This window comes from Rhinolophus hipposideros (genome assembly GCF_964194185.1).
Source record: "Rhinolophus hipposideros genome assembly, chromosome: 18".
NCBI classification, from domain to species: domain Eukaryota; kingdom Metazoa; phylum Chordata; class Mammalia; order Chiroptera; family Rhinolophidae; genus Rhinolophus; species Rhinolophus hipposideros.
Window position 1 is genome coordinate 50,047,302 of NC_138064.1, and position 16,915 is coordinate 50,064,216.

The 16,915-nt window shown below is 39.2% G+C and overlaps 1 protein-coding gene across 1 annotated transcript in view; it reads left to right on the top strand.

The window, feature by feature from the left end:
- The first annotated feature begins 252 nt into the window (after positions 1-252).
- Positions 253-16,915, top strand: part of PIK3CG (phosphatidylinositol-4,5-bisphosphate 3-kinase catalytic subunit gamma) — a 32,255-nt gene continuing 15,592 nt past the window's right edge. Inside the window, exons 1-9 of the mRNA XM_081079500.1 lie at positions 253-738; positions 2,468-4,474; positions 7,377-7,442; positions 7,555-7,780; positions 9,338-9,441; positions 12,463-12,609; positions 14,468-14,558; positions 15,353-15,483; positions 16,383-16,494. Of these exons, the coding sequence (XP_080935626.1) occupies positions 2,480-4,474; positions 7,377-7,442; positions 7,555-7,780; positions 9,338-9,441; positions 12,463-12,609; positions 14,468-14,558; positions 15,353-15,483; positions 16,383-16,494 (2,872 nt within the window). The 5' untranslated portion in view covers positions 253-738; positions 2,468-2,479. The remainder of the gene's footprint in view (positions 739-2,467; positions 4,475-7,376; positions 7,443-7,554; positions 7,781-9,337; positions 9,442-12,462; positions 12,610-14,467; positions 14,559-15,352; positions 15,484-16,382; positions 16,495-16,915) is intronic.

Genomic DNA, 16,915 nt, shown 5'->3' on the forward strand with positions numbered 1-16,915 from the left:
ATTTGTAGTTTTCTTTGGATCTATGTAATGTTAATTCATTTCAGTCTCTCACAATTATTTTTAAAAACCAGTTTAAAGAGTTTAAAACATATATGGTAAACATTGCTCACTTTCATGCCTCACTCTCTGTGCTATTAACAGGAAATGCATTTCTGACACTTTTCAAATGAGCAATCACACATATATAATCGACTTGGTTAAAACTTCCTTCCTGGTAAGTGCAACACTTCCTCTGCATCTGGATACGAAGGGGGACCCAGAAAAGCGGAAGAGTTTAGAGGCACACTGGGTAGGTTTGAATTTGTTTTGTCTTCAAAAATTAAACAAATGATCCTTCAGTATCATCATCTCCACTGCTTTATCAGGTATATTTTGTCCTTTCTATTTTTGGCCCTTTGTTGGGTCTGACTTGGAAGAGTGACACTTCCTTCTTAGCTAGCATATTTTTTTATCTGGACCTGTTGTCTGGTCTTGAGCTGACACTGCCACTGAAGGTCTGTTTCATTGCCTAGTCCAAACTACATGTGTGGATGTCCACAAGGTTCCGGCAACAGCTTGGCAGGTGCATCAGTCTCTTTTTGTTTTTGTTTGGGAGGAAGAGGGAGGAGGGCACAGGAGCCTGTGTCAGCCAGGCTTTGCGTTCTTACCAGTGCATGCTTAGCCATCATTGTACTTAACGGTGTTTCTAACATCTCATAAGAGGAGAACGCTTCATTGCCTCAGCCATGACGGAAAGCAGTGAGTATTTAGTCCGCCTGTTTTCTTCTGCATCTTGTCTCTTATAAGATTCTTTGAGGTCACTGAGGCAGAGTTATTGCTGTGTATTCATTCGTATGTTGCCTAAATTCAGACCTGTTTTATTTCAAGATAGTGTCAATATTAATATATCTTACAGTTCTCTTCTCTGTTAGTTATTCTGTAATGTAGTGACACACCAAATAGTGAATGTTTTAAGCTGCAAGAGACAGTTGTATGGGACAGCTGGTTTCATATATTTACTAAGTAGAACTTTGTAATATTTTACAAGAAGGAATATTGTGTTTAAAAGTAATTTTAAGCCAGGATTTGAACAGAAGTTTGAATCTAATGAAACTTGTCTTTCTTATCTTTTAATCAAGCTTTTCTTTTTGGTATATAGCAAGTGCTCCACTATTTCTTAAGGAAATAAATAGTTATGAGTCTCACTAACATTAATCCCTTATGAAAGTAAATGATATTTTCTGAAACATTAATTTTTGTGTCAATAATTTATTATTTATAATGTAGTGATACTAAATATTAAAATAAAAATCTTATTTATATTTCAATTTTAATATTTTTAGCACTTTAATCATTATTTGACACGTTTCTTACTACAGTATGCCACATTTATACTTAAATGCTTTGTGCAGGATAGGTACTTATTAAATATTTGTGGAAAGAGTGGATAAGTTGTTGAGAAGAAACTTGTGAATTCTCGTTATAAAGATGAAAATATCAGAGCAAAAAAGAAGTTAAATAATTGATTGGGATCCAAACAGCAGGTCACTGGAACCCAGAAATCCTTCCTTTCATCTGTCTAACGCAGAGAAAGATGGGATGAAATGGGACAACGTTAAAATTACCGGAATGCTCCTGTTAGGAGAGTGCAGCCTTGGGTGACTCCCCCAAGACACTGCCCTTATATAGTAATGACAGCCAGAATGTTTACACATTTCATAATTCAAAATATTAAATATCTGCAAACGTTCTTGGTTGCAACTTTACCAATTCTGATATTTCTGAGTTTTATCAATGAAATGACTACCTTTCCTAAACTAGAAAGAAAAAAAATGAAAAGAAAAAAGAATGGCAGGAAGTGCACTAGGCCAGAGTTACCTGCACAAGACAGTTTGAAAATAGAGTATGTGAAGCGAGGTTGGGTAAGGTGTCTGGGTTCCAAGGAGAAGTGTGAGACTAAACAAAGAGGAAATAAGTCAAAGGCCTGTGTTCAAAGTGGGTGTTTTAGCATCTCACAGTGCGCCTTGCAAACTGGAACTGCATCCTTTAACTAGATTATTTTACTTGTCCATGCATTTCAGTATGCTTAAGAGCAATGACCACTTTGACTTTGAGCCATTACAATATGTCAGACACCGTGCTAGACGAGTGCTTTACATATCTCCTTTACAAAAATTAAATTTCCAAACATAACAAAAGTAGAGAGAATGATTACTGAACTCCATCTAACCATCACCCTTATGCACCTTACTTCGTTCTCACCGCCATCTTCTGAGTTAGTACTCCATTTGACAGATGGGAAACAGGCTCAGAGACCATTTTACTGTCTCAAGTCAGCATATACTAAGTGGCGGGGTCAGGATTCATGGGCCCCGACCCAAGCCCCTGAATCCTCATGCGCACGTCACCGTCATTACGGTGACGCCTTCTGCCATCTCACAGAAAAGTGCCTTCCCCGTGACAGAGCCCTGTGTTTCTCCGCTCCCAGGTCACGCCGGGCATGGAGCTGGAGAACGATGAGCAGCCCGTGGTTCTGAGAGAGGACAATCGCCGACGGCGCCGCAGGATGAAGCCGCGCGGCTCGGCGGCCAGCCTGTCCTCCATGGAGCTCGTCCCCATTGAGTTCGTGCTGCCCACCAGCCAGCGCACCAGCAAGACGCCGGAGACGGCGCTGCTGCACGTGGCCAGCCACGGCAACGTGGAGCAGATGAAGGCGCAGGTGTGGCTGCGCGCGCTGGAGACCAGCGTGGCGGCCGACTTCTACCACCGGCTCGGCCCGGACCACTTCCTGCTGCTGTACCAGAAGAAGGGGCAGTGGTACGAGATCTACGACAAGTACCAGGTGGTGCAGACCCTGGACTGCCTGCGCTACTGGGCGGTGCTGCGCCGGAGCCCCGGCCAGATCCACGTGGTGCCGCGGCACTCGCCCTCCGAGGACACGCTGGCCTTCCAGCGGCAGCTCACCGCCCTCATCGGCTACGACGTCACCGACGTCAGCAACGTGCACGACGACGAGCTCGAGTTCACACGCCGCCGCCTGGTCACCCCGCGCATGGCAGAGGTGGCGGGCCGCGACCCCAGGCTCTATGCCATGCACCCCTGGGTGACGTCCAAGCCCCTCCCGGAGTACTTGTTGAAGAAGATTACCAACAACTGCATCTTCATCATCATTCACCGCGGCACCACCAGCCAGACCATCAAGGTCTCGGCTGATGACACCCCAGGCACCATCCTCCAGAGCTTCTTCACCAAGATGGCCAAGAAGAAGTCTCTGATGGATATCCCCGAAAGCCAAAACGAACAGGACTTTGTGCTGCGCGTCTGTGGCCGGGATGAGTATCTGGTGGGCGAAACGCCCATCAAAAACTTCCAGTGGGTGAGGCATTGCCTCAAGAATGGGGAGGAGATTCACCTGGTGCTTGACACGCCTCCGGACCCAGCCCAGGACGAGGTAAGGAAAGAAGAGTGGCCACTGGTGGATGACTGTACAGGAGTCACAGGCTACCATGAGCAGCTGACCATCCACGGGAAGGACCATGAGAGCGTGTTCACCGTGTCCTTGTGGGACTGTGACCGGAAGTTCAGGGTCAAAATCAGAGGCATTGATATCCCTGTCCTGCCCCGGAACGCTGACCTCACGGTGTTTGTGGAGGCAAACATCCAGCACGGGCAGCAAGTCCTTTGCCAGAGGAGAACCAGCCCCAAGCCCTTCGCAGAGGAGGTGCTCTGGAATGTGTGGCTGGAGTTCAGCATCCAAATCAAAGACCTACCGAAAGGGGCGCTACTGAACCTCCAGATCTACTGTGGCAAAGCTCCCGCGCTATCTGGCAAGGCCTCCGCGGAGACTCCCAGTTCTGAGTCCAAAGGCAAAGCTCAGCTTCTCTATTACGTGAACCTGCTGCTGATAGACCACCGGTTCCTCCTGCGTCACGGGGAATATGTGCTGCACATGTGGCAGATATCCGGGAAAGGAGAAGACCAAGGGAGCTTCAATGCAGACAAGCTCACGTCTGCAACCAACCCCGACAAAGAGAACTCGATGTCCATCTCCATTCTTCTGGACAATTACTGTCACCCAATAGCCTTGCCTAAGCATCGGCCCACCTCTGACCCGGAAGGGGACCGGGTTCGAGCCGAAATGCCCAACCAGCTCCGGAAGCAACTGGAGGCAATCATAGCCACCGATCCACTTAACCCTCTCACAGCAGAAGACAAAGAATTGCTCTGGCATTTCAGATATGAAAGCCTTAAGCATCCAAAAGCATATCCTAAGCTATTTAGCTCAGTGAAATGGGGAAAGCAAGAAATTGTGGCCAAAACATACCAACTATTAGCCAAAAGGGAGGTCTGGGATCAAAGTGCTTTGGATGTTGGGCTAACCATGCAACTCCTGGACTGCAATTTTTCTGATGAAAATGTAAGAGCCATTGCAGTTCAGAAACTGGAGAGTTTGGAGGACGATGACGTTCTGCATTACCTGCTACAGCTGGTGCAGGTAGGGGATGCCTGTGTTATCAACAGAGCACTCTTCTCAGGAATTTATTTGCATGTGCACAGGCACCCCATTCAGTTGTCATCAAATGCCCTTTGTCCAGAACATCATGATTAGTCAAAGCAGATCTGATGAGGCCACCTCAAAAAGTAGTAAACTGTTCCATTTGCTTTTTTATGGTCCTTGAGGGTTTGCTGACAAGCATTTTGAAGATGTTAATATTTCCTCTTTTTAGGAGAACTGGTCCTGTGGGAATACTTAGCTCTCATTTACTCTACTAACGATAGATTCAACTTAAGGAATGCTCCCTGTGCCAAAGCGCCAAGTGATTTACATGCTTTGCGTGTATTATCCCATTTAACTGTCCCAATAACTACAATGGAGGTCAAGTTAATTTTATATAAAAGGAAACTGAGGCACAGAGAAGCTAAGTAATGTACTTTGAAAGACCGGAGTTCAAACCCAGGAGGTCTGACTCAAGGCCCTGCACTTTTTGCTGCCTCCCGATACCCTGCATTAATCCAGTATCAGGATTGTGTGTTGTAGAGAGAAAAGGTCTGACCGTGTTTATCACACTCCATGAAAAACAACTCAGATCTGGATGGGACCTTGAAAGCCTCTCTTTAGACAGGTTCAGTACTGTGTTTCTACTCCTATTCTCATGCCTTACCCTGCGGGCCAAGAGAGGCTAAGTCCTTTGCCTAAGGTTCTCTTAGGAAGTTAAAGAGGGGTCATTCTGCCAATCTCAAATTAGATGGTGCTGCTTGACAAGGAAGAGGAAGTTAAGGAATTAGAATAGAGATGCTGTTTTAAAGAGCAGACTGCTCATTAATTCAAGGAGTTCTGTTCTGGATGCTGGATATGGAGCAGTGATCAAAACAGGGCCTGTCTCTGCCCTGGTGTAACTTGTGGTACGTGGAGAAGACTAACATTAAATGATACACATACAAGCAGATATTTGGTGACAAATTGTGACGAATGCTTTGGGAAAAAACTACAGAGTATTATGAGAAAATAGGAGTCCTGGGACACTTAATTTAGATTGAAGAAGCTAGGGACAGTTCTGTGTAGGTGATATTTGACCTGAGATCATTACGATTAGCCAGGCTAAGTGTTAGATACTAAACTGTTTAATCATTATCTGTATTGATAGGAAGGCCCCAGAGTTTTCTGATGAGCATTTTGGATGCTCTCATCTGTAACTCTGAATTTTCACCTTCCCATTAGGCAGATACTTGAATCATGACCTTTGCCTTCATCTGTTAAATATATCCAATATTTTTCTCTGCCCCTGAGTGCAGATACTGGCATAACACTAATGAAAACTTTAGAATAATCCAAGTATCTTCAGCTTTCTAGCTCTCCATAACAAATAAAACAAATTTGCGTGAAATCTGTTCCAAATCTCAAGACCACCATGAATTATTTTACATTATCATTTTCAAAAGTAAACTTTGAAGAACTGGAAAATGAGTAGAGTTCTTGGAAGGGCTTCAATGAAAGAGGTCAGCAAGTAATATTAGCATTAAATCTGTGGTCGTAAATTTGAAAAAGAGTAGTCATTTGTAAAACTATTTGAGACATCTTCAGATGGCCAAATGACTCATTCCTGATTAAAATGGTCTCCTTGCTGAGATCTGCTTGTCTTTACAGAAGTGAAACACAAAGAAGGTCAAAAAGACTCACATTCAGGTTAGAATATTAAAACACTCTGAAGGAAGTACTGGTGGGGAAATAACCATATTCTCAGAATTGAGATCTTATTTGACCACACCTATGGAAAGTATGGGGATAATTGAAATACTATCAGGACATTGTTGATCATTTCCAAACTGGAAAACCAGAGTAAGAATTGTAAATCACACTAAAAGCCCCCAGACCCTAAAACAAAGTAGGTTGGGAATTTCTTCTGTTCCTTCTGAAAAACTAATAGACCATGTCTATTTATAAAGAAAATACTCTGAGATATTTGAGCCTCTCTCTATATTTATATATGACATCTGCCCTATAATCTTTATATATGTATCTATAATAATCAAACAATATTTGTTAGTCTGACTGCTTTTAAAATTATGGACTGTTGCAGACACAGAAAAGTACAGAGAATGATATACCAAATATCACGCACCCACCAGGATTTAATTGTTTTTCACATTTTATTGGTTCTTTTTCTACAGCCATAGAGCTGTCATCTAAGTCGATATCTCTATATTAACCAAGTGATATGAAAACTAAACACTACAAAACCTGAGGAAGCATATGAAATGAGAGATTTTCAGACAAAAAACTCTGTATAGACCGCAGCGTGACAGGCAGTAGTAATTGCTCTGTATCGACTGACTGATCCAGGCCTGCTGTTTACTTTCAGTAAAGAACCCACGAGGCAGCCCAGTGACTTGCCAGTGAGATGCCAGACAGACATCTTAAGAGAAGCAATAGGATTTTTAGGATCTTCACATCTAACAAATATTATTCTCCTTGCATGTACTCTGTCTGCACTGTCGGTGTTCTTGCCAACAGCCTCCCTTACCGTCGACTTCTATAAATGTGTTATAGCCGCCTCCATCTTTCCCTTCTATCCTTCCAGTAAATCAAGTGAGCCTTTAATGGGAGCAAAAGCCCTCCCTCCCGTCTTTGCTTTTGAAGTTATTAAAAGCACATGACTGTGAGTCAAGTGTTCTGGCTTCTACTCTCGGTCCTTAAGCAAGTGGTTCACTTCTACTCTCGGTCCTTAAGCAAGTGGTCCAAAGTGTCCTTGAAAAGAAAGGATTGAAGTTAAGTGACAGGGAAGATCCTTAACACCCTCACCATAAAAACACTGAGACAGAGCACCAGTTTTTCTCCATTTGCTTTTCCCTTATTAACCAACACAGACTGCTGTCCTACAAATGTGTTCTTCCTTTAGGCTGTGAAATTTGAACCTTACCATGACAGTGCCCTGGCCAGATTTCTGCTGAAGCGCGGTTTAAGAGTAAGTATTTCCAGTTTGATAATAGCATGACATTTTAAAAGTTGTTGAGAATTAGCTGATAGATCTCGAGCCTCAGTCATAATAATTTCAACCTTCTCGTTCTCACCCTCAGAACAAAAGAATCGGTCACTTCTTGTTTTGGTTCTTGAGAAGTGAGATAGCCCAGTCCAGACACTACCAGCAGAGGTTTGCTGTGATCCTGGAAGCCTACCTGAGGGGCTGTGGCACAGCCATGCTGCACGACTTTACCCAACAAGTCCGAGTAATTGAGATGTTACAAAAAGTCACCATTGATATTAAATCACTCTCTGCTGAAAAGTATGATGTCAGTTCCCAAGGTATTGTAGCTGTATTTCCTTGGTTCTCCTTCCAAATGCTTTCATCTTCAAATGCCATTGTCCCTGCGATTCTCTTTCCTTCTGGAACGCAATTTGTACCCTCCTAAAGGCAGCGAAGAGCAAATTATTTAATTGTCTGTCTTCATGGAGCAAGCAAATTAAAGCCCTTTCTTCACAAATTAATATATATATTTTTAATTATATATGTTTAATGATGAGCTTATGATAGATATTAAACTCTGAAAAATTTATAAAGCATTATGCAGACGTAAGATGTATTTTTTAGAAATAATTGTGTACACACAAAAAGATTAGTTTTCAAACATATACATTTTCTCCCTATTTTTCAATATATACATATACTTTTCAAATTTCAGTCTTTTAAAGTAATGAATTATTAAAGCTATTTAAAATCTTTGAGATATATATATCTCCATATGTATTATGTATGAATATATATACATATATATCTCAGAGTGCTTCATATAAAAAATATATATCACCTCCTCTTAAAGCCATTTCCAATGTTACCTTCAATCCCTAAGAAATCCTGTCCCTGCCCTAGGAAAATTAGTCACTCTTTCTCTGTATTTCCATAGGTTTTGGTTGATGCTGCATTAAATTATAGTCATCTTTCCGGTCTGGTAAACTATATGAGTCTTGAATCTAGGGAGTATCTCTTATTCATGTTTGTATACCTAGACCCAGCACTATGGCCCATAAGACACACTCACTAAGATACACAGCCAGTATTTTAAACTTCTGAATATTTCAAATTTCCACTTTTTCCCTTTGATTCTTTTCCAATACACCAATAATGCTCTTTCCAAAAAATAATGGTAATAATAATCTTACTCATTTTTATTCTTATTCTACATAAGAAAGGGGAACATTTGTACTGGCCTCCAGTCTATCTGTTATCCAGGGAGTATTTTTTTTTAATTAAATTTATCGGGGTGACAATGGTTAGTAAAATGACATAGGTTTCAGGTGTACAATTCTATAATACATCATCTGTATATCACAGTGTGTGCTCACCACCCAGAGTCAGTTCCAGGGAGTAATTTTTAATTTATGTATTTGCCTTTAGAATTTTGAGGTTGTCACATCCTCTCCACACAGCCTAACTTCCTCTTTTGAAAAGAATTTACAGGACCCTAACCAAAATCCATTTAATATGGTCTGTTCCTCAAATCACATGGCAGTTTGAAATTTCACATATTGGAAAGAAATTCAGTTCCTTAGCATTATCGATTCCTTAGCATTACCCTTAAAATATCCTTCTCTGTCTGATTGTCTCGGTATCGCATATCTATTCCCCATTTCTGTCTCCTGTTATAGTACGCATGAATAAGGTTGTTTTGCTGACAATAGGCCTCGCTTATCTTGCCACCTCAGATGGTTAGGTCCTCAAAGACAGAAGCATACCTTTCTCCTATTCCACACAAGCCCAAATGTATAGAAGTTGGTGAACAGAGGTGGCCTCAGGAAATGTTCTAGGTAATATTGGTAACTTCTTGAACTCACATAATTCTTATGTGCTTTTGACAATTACAGTTGTTTTACAACTTAAGCAAAAGCTTGAAAACCTACAGAATTCGAACCTGCCCAAGAGCTTTAGAGTTCCATATGACCCTGGACTGAAAGCAGGAGCGCTAGTGGTAGGTATCACGTTGCTGTCTCCCCGTGGTCTTTATGTCTTTAAGATACCTGTCAAACCCTTCTCTAAACACCCGCTGCTAGAAATCTCAACACCAGGCAGTCTCTCACCCATTTTATTTTAAATCAGGTTTCATGAGGAACGTGTCCACATAATAAAATTTGTCCATTTTAAGTATACAGTTCAATGAGTTTTGACAAATGTATACAACAATATAACTATCACTACAATCAAGATATACAACATTTCCATAGAAGTGTTATAGAAAAAGTTCTTCCATATCCCTTTATAGTTAGTACTTTCCTCCTTCCATGTCCCATTCCGACAACAGATCTGCTTTCTATCACGTAATTTTACCTTTTTTTAGAATTTCATGAAGTGGAGTCAAACAGTATGTAGTTTTTGTATCTGGATTCATTTACTTAGCATAATGCTTTTAAGATCCATCCATATTGCTGTATGTATCAATCTATTCCTTTTGATGACCGAGTATGGCTGTGCCACAGTTTGTTTTTCATTCGCCTTTCTGAGTAAACTGTTTTCCCAAAGTGGCTGTACCTTTCTACATTCCCACCAGCAGTGTACGCAAGTTCCAGTTTTTCCATATCCTAGCCAACACTGTTATCATCAGTCTCTAATATTAGCCATTGAAATGGCTATGAAGTGGTATTTCATTGTTGTTTTTATTTGCATGTCTCTAATGATGTTGCACATCTTCTCCTGTGCCTGTTTTCCATCTTCTCTTGAGATGTTTCTGTTCTCATCTGTTGTTGTTTAATGTGTTTCCTTCTTATTTTTATTTATGAGTAATTTATATATTCTGAATACAAATCTTTTATCTATACAAATCCTTATCTTATTTTTCTCCCAGTCTGTGGCTTGCCTTTTCATTTTCTTAGTAGTGTATTTCAAAGAGCAGAAGGTTTTAATTTTGGTTAAGACCAATTTATTACTTTTTCTTTTATGACTCATGCATTTTGTGTCCTAAGAAATATTTGCTTAATCCAGTAATTTTCAACCCAGGTGACCACCCCCTCCCACATACACCCACACCCCCCCCAAGGGACATTTGGCAATATCTGGAGATATTTTTAATTCTTACAACTGGGAGAATGCTACTAGCATCTAGTGAGTCGAGGCCAAGCATGCTGCTAAATATCCTAAAATGCATGGGATACTTTGTTATATCCCACAACAAAAAATGATTCAGCCCAAAATGTCAACAGTGCCCAAGTTGAGAAATACTGCCTCATTCAGTGTAATAAATACTTTTCTTTGACATTTTATAGTTTTAACTCATATTTAAGTCTTTGATCCATTTTGAATTAGTTTTTGTGTATGGTGTGAGGTAAAGATCAGGTTTCATTTTTTTTTTCCTGAATATCCATTTTTTTAGCACCATTTGTTGAAAAGACTGTCCTTGTCCTATTTAAATATGTTGGCACTATTTCTGTCAAATATCAACTAACCATATATACCTATGTGGGTCTACGCATGTATTTAGATTCTCTATTCCATTCCATTGATCTAAATATCTATTCTTACATCAATACCACATGCTCTTGATTACATTTAAATAATAAACCATTTCATGTGTGTATAAGAATCTTACAGCAGTATGCTTCCATTAACCTGCCCCACCACTTATACTATTTTTGTTATGCTTTTAATTTCTGCATAGTATATTATAAACATAATATGTTGTTATTCTTTTTGCTTTAAACAGTTAAAAATACATTTAACAGATTTAATAGGTGAAACTTTTTTTATATTAACCCACCTATTTACCATTATTGATACTCCTCATTACTTTGTATGCCATGTTTCCATGTGGCATAATTTTCCTTCAGCATTTAATATTATTATAGTGCAGGTCTTCTGGCAAGAAATTCTGTCATATTTTGTTTGTCTGTAAAACTCTTTATTCCACCTCACTTTTGGAAGATGATTCCCCTGGATAGAAAGGTAAGTACCTCCCTTCACGTTTAATTTTATAGTGGTACCTCGTTTTTCGAACGTCTCCGCTGAAGAACATTTCGGTTTATGAACACCGTAAATTTTATGAATCTATAGTATCATTAGATAGTAAAATTCATGCTAAATTTTCAGTTTTAAGGGTTGATTTTCTAGGTCTGCAATGGATTAATCCATTTTGCATTACTTTCTATAGGGAAACCATGCCTCAGTTTTTGAACATTTCAGAACTTGAACGGTCTTCCAGAACGGATTATGTTCGAAAACCGAGGTACCACTGTATATCCAATTAGCAGTAAACTGGCCCTATAGCCAAAGTACACACTACCCACTGTCCTTACGCACTTAAGGGATTGACAGGAATAATAATATATTAGTACAGCTTCAAATTGTGTTTGGTTTTTAAAAAGACCACATCACATTTTGATCCATGGTGAATTCACTTTTGGCTAAAACTAAGATTTTTTTTTTTTTTTGAAGTGAGTGAATGCTAAGCCACATTTTCCCCAAATTTCCTTGAATTTATTTAGATATGTGGGTTCTTTTTGGAGAGTGCAGGTGTACCTGAGTGTTGGATTTCCATTTACTGCTCTTAAATTTCATCTTATATTTGGCCTATTGCTTCTGGTTTTACAATAATAGTGTTTCGATACTGTGGTAGCAGTAGAATTCTTTTTTCCAAATTAAATCTTAGAAGGAGGTCAACTTTAATACAAAGCTATATTAAAGAGACGGAGGAGTACCAGAGTCCTATGGGAGTGGAGCATGCAGAGGATAAGATCTGCCACACCTCTCAAGCACCTTTACAGACTCTTAGGGTTCCTTGGAACACACTTTGAGAACCACTGGTTTAAGCGTTCTCAATTGCTCTCACTAGCATTTTCAGGTTTTGTGAGAACATTTTCTGTATTTTTTACCCAAATCACTAAAAATCATTTTCCAACTAGGACTTCATCATGGTTGTTTATAGTGATACTTTGCAAGAGGATGTATGTCCCCACAATGTGTATTTATTGTGTATAGAAAACATTTGACTGTTTCCTTACAGGTTGAAAAGTGTAAAGTGATGGCCTCCAAGAAAAAGCCCCTGTGGCTTGAGTTTAAATGTGCTGACCCTACAGCTCTATCAAATGAAACAATTGGAATTATCTTTAAACATGGTGATGATCTGCGCCAAGACATGCTTATTTTACAGGTATGCTACTGTGAAGGAATTGTTTTTTAATTATCTGAAAAAGTACTTCTATATTAGAGCTAAAAAAATGCTTTCTAATTACCCTATTCCCATTCTCTTATCTTGTGTGCTGAACAGTGATCAAAGATGACATAATAGTTTTCACGGGGGACATATGGTCGTGGGCCATTAGCCACACAATCTAGTGAGCATCACAGTTCTGTCCATTCCTGAGAAGATGCCTGCCCAGCATTCCCAAACAGCCACATATACTTCGCTCACCTAGCCTTTGTTATGCACCCCATTCCTGGCATGGTAACATGGAATATAAACACATTTACCCCCTCGCATCTACCTGATTCCTATTCATACACATTGTTCCCCCTCCCCCAGGTGCTCTCTCCTTAGACAGGTCACCTTTGATACACACCCACATAAACTCAAGTGAATGATTTGATAGGAAGGAGGGAGAAGATGAATAGATGGGTGATTGGAGATATCACGCAGTTAGGTAATAAGAGTGAACAGATTACTAGACCAGGTGAATGGTGAAGGTATCAATGTTAATCAATTTTATATTTTCTAACATTTCTGGATGAACTTCAGCTTCATAAATCCATAAGTAATATTCTCTATATTCTAGTTGTTCAACATTGTAGAGGTAACATAATTTCTAATATTTAATATGACTTGTTTAAAATAGGCAAACCGCAATGGTTTAAATGTAGAGTACTTAAAAACTGGTTATGTTCTCAATTCCCTCTATGTTTCTGTTTTTACTTATTTCTAACACGAAAACAATAATACCCTTTGCTCTCTTTTCAAGAATGGTATGTGTATTGTCCTGGAAATAGTATTTTATAAAAAGAGAAAAATAAGTCCTTCAAACCTTTGAAAGTTTATTAAATTTCCAATAAATCTACAGGTTCTTTTGAATTTTTCGAAGATGGGCACTTCAAAAACACAAAACATAACTCTTTTCCTCTCATTTTGAGGGAAAGTTTGCACTTGACCTTTATGTACTTTGTTTTGTTGTTAAGGCACTTTGCTTGGCAGATATGGACAAGTTATTGAAGCTCTCTAGGCCTTAGTCTCTTCATCTGCAGAATGGAAATAATTATCACATCCATATTATAGGGTTAATGCAAATAATCAACATAATACAGCATTCAGGCATGGTAGAGGAGCGTAAATGGGGTCAAATATATGGTGCTGGAAGAACTGACTGTGGGTGGTAAACACACAATGTGATATACAGCGGGTGCCAAAAAAATGTATACACACAACTTGTATTCATCTTTTGTTATTGGTATATATTATTATAATTTTAATAGTTTTTTCCCTTCTTAAAATGTATGTATGTTTTTTGAGCATCTTCCATATAGATGTTCTACACTTGAAACCTATGCGATTTTACTAACCATCGTCACTGCAATAAATTTTAATTAAAAAAATGTTTTAAATAAATAAAATAGCATTCAGTAAATGTTAGCTGTCATCATCGTTACTGTTGTCTTGGGTGTAGCCCAAGAGTGCCTTATGGATAAAAACATATAGAAGTGTTAGAGTGGAACTGTTTTTTATTGTCATACAATATACATAACTAGAGTGGAACATTTGAATAAATTAATCATGGCTAAAGACCTCAAAAGAAATCCATTTATTTATTCCCCCCAGGTACATCTCAGGGACCAAAATTAACAGCCTCCCAAGGAAGGGAATCTTTAGCCTACCAGGGTGATAAATAAAAGTACAATTGTTAATTATGTATTTTATGTTTCCTTATATATTTTGTCTTACCAGCTAAGACAATTGTTTTTTTAAAGGAGAAGAAATATATACATTTATAATGGAAATATTTTTGTGTTTTGATGCCCAGATCCTACGAATCATGGAGTCTATTTGGGAGACTGAATCTTTGGATCTGTGCCTCTTGCCATATGGTTGCATTTCAACTGGTGACAAAATAGGTATGTGGTTACCTCAGGAGATGGATATACCACTCAGCTAGTTTTAAAGGATCATAATTCCTTCAGTGTAGGCATTTAGTAACTAAAACCTTAAAATCATAATCCATATAAAAAGGAAGAACGTGTTCCAAGGCTGGTGATGTGACTCTCAATTTAATATGGATATGTTGAAGATACATGAATGCATGATTCAAACCTTGAGACTATACATGGAAATGATGTTAGTAAGAACTTGTTCCCTCCTCTTTACTTTTCCACCTCTAAACTTGAACTTTTTTCATTGCACATTAAACTTTTCCCTCGCAAATAACATTTAAAAATAGAAAGATCTGTCACTTATTTTAATATCCCAGAATTCACATTATCATAGCTATTGCATATTCTCCTCTTAGGTGCTTTTACAAACATTTAACATTTTAATTTCAGTCAAACATATTTTTATTCAAGTTTCCGATTTGAGAAGTGTACAAAGCCATTTACATTTGACCCTGTAATTTAAAAAAGGAAAAGGCACAGGTTGCCAAGTAAGGAAGGATATACTCAGTACGTAAAAAAAGCTCTTCCTTATTACCTTTCGAAACCAACCCTTTTCCTTTTTTCATCAGGGATATTGAAAGCGTGTCCCACACAATTTCCATATCCTTCTCCTTTTGTTTCTCTTGCTCCTAAGAAAACCAACAGCATGAACATGAAAAATAGCTTTCTGCCCTCCACTCAGCAAAGACATAGCCATCCTTTCTCCTGGTCAGGCCCTAGTCCCCAGTCTGCATCAAACTGTGTGCCTCCCCCTGTAGGAATGATCGAGATCGTGAAAGATGCCACAACTATTGCCAAAATTCAGCAAAGCACAGTGGGCAACACGGGCGCATTTAAAGATGAAGTCCTGAATCACTGGCTCAGAGAAAAATGCCCTATTGAAGAAAAGGTGAGCTCCTGCGGCTTTTGGTGAAACCCCTTTACTCATGCGGCCCACCGTGGGGGCTTCACATATCTGTATAAAACAGAGGCAGGCACTCTGTTCAGAACTCCATGAAAATTTGCTTCTCTATTGATGATCAGGCATGCTTTGCATAAAATTCAGTTCTGTGGAATAATTTGTTAGCACTTTCTATAATGGTCTATTTTTGTTGTTCAGCCAAAAAGAAATTAGTTACGATATATAAATTGTTTCCTACCTGGGAAATACCACATATCCCATAAAGTAATTTCTAACTTACCACTGCACTCTGATCTGAATGGTAAATTATGGATGCTGAAATTGTCGGTTTCACCATTCCTCGGAAGTACATCTGCTGAATCATTCACAAGCTGTGTGGTAGGCTGTCTAGCTGTCATTTAAAGTTCTGCCGCACAGGATTAGCATTTCTTGTTTGCATGATTAGCAGCCTTTGGGGGAGGAAATGTAATTAGTAGCAATTATTAATCTGTTATATATGTGGATTCGTGACCCCATGTATCCTTTTAAGTGGTCACGAGCAAAACAAATGTTCACCAATCACGGAGAAATTTTCATGGCTTCTGGATAACTGTTGGCAAGTGATGTGTAAAGAGGAAGTGAACCCTTTGACTAAATTACTATTGCCCTTTAACTGTTGTTTCCTGCTTGTGCTTTTGTGATTCCTTGAATCTTCACCTAAAACCTACAGTAAGTAGAGCAATAAGAAGTTGACACTTCATAGAGAGAATGTTAATGAAATCAGGCACAACTCACTTGCTCTCTGAAAATGGTTCCCAGAATATTGTCTTTTTGGAAGTCATCTGTAATAGATTCATGCTGCAATTTGTAGTTAAAACACAACTAATATTCAGATGCATTTTAATTAGTTTCAGGCAGCAGTGGAGAGATTTGTGTATTCCTGTGCCGGCTACTGTGTGGCAACCTTTGTTCTTGGAATAGGAGACCGGCACAATGACAACATTATGATCACAGAGACAGGTAAGTTTATCTATTGTCATTTCTTTTTGATTGTGGTAAATATGGATAACATAAAATTTACCATTTTAATGAATTATAAGTGTATAGTTTAGTGGCATTAAGTGTGTTCACATTGCTTTGCAACCATCACCACCATCCATCTCCAGAACTTTGTCAGCTCCCCAACTGATACCCTGTACCCATGGAACACTAACTCCCCATACCTCCTCCCAGCATAGAGTAATTTTTAAATGGAGTCCAAGGTTGCAGTACATATCTAGAAGTCATTATTATTATTGTGTGTGTGTGTGTGTGTGTGTGTGTGTGTCTGTGTAGGGACACAGAAGTTGTGATCACCCTAGATCACCCAGGAGTGAATAATGGTAGAAGATGCAGGAAATGAGACTTAAAAAGGAAAAGTCAGAGTAGATGGAAAGCTACC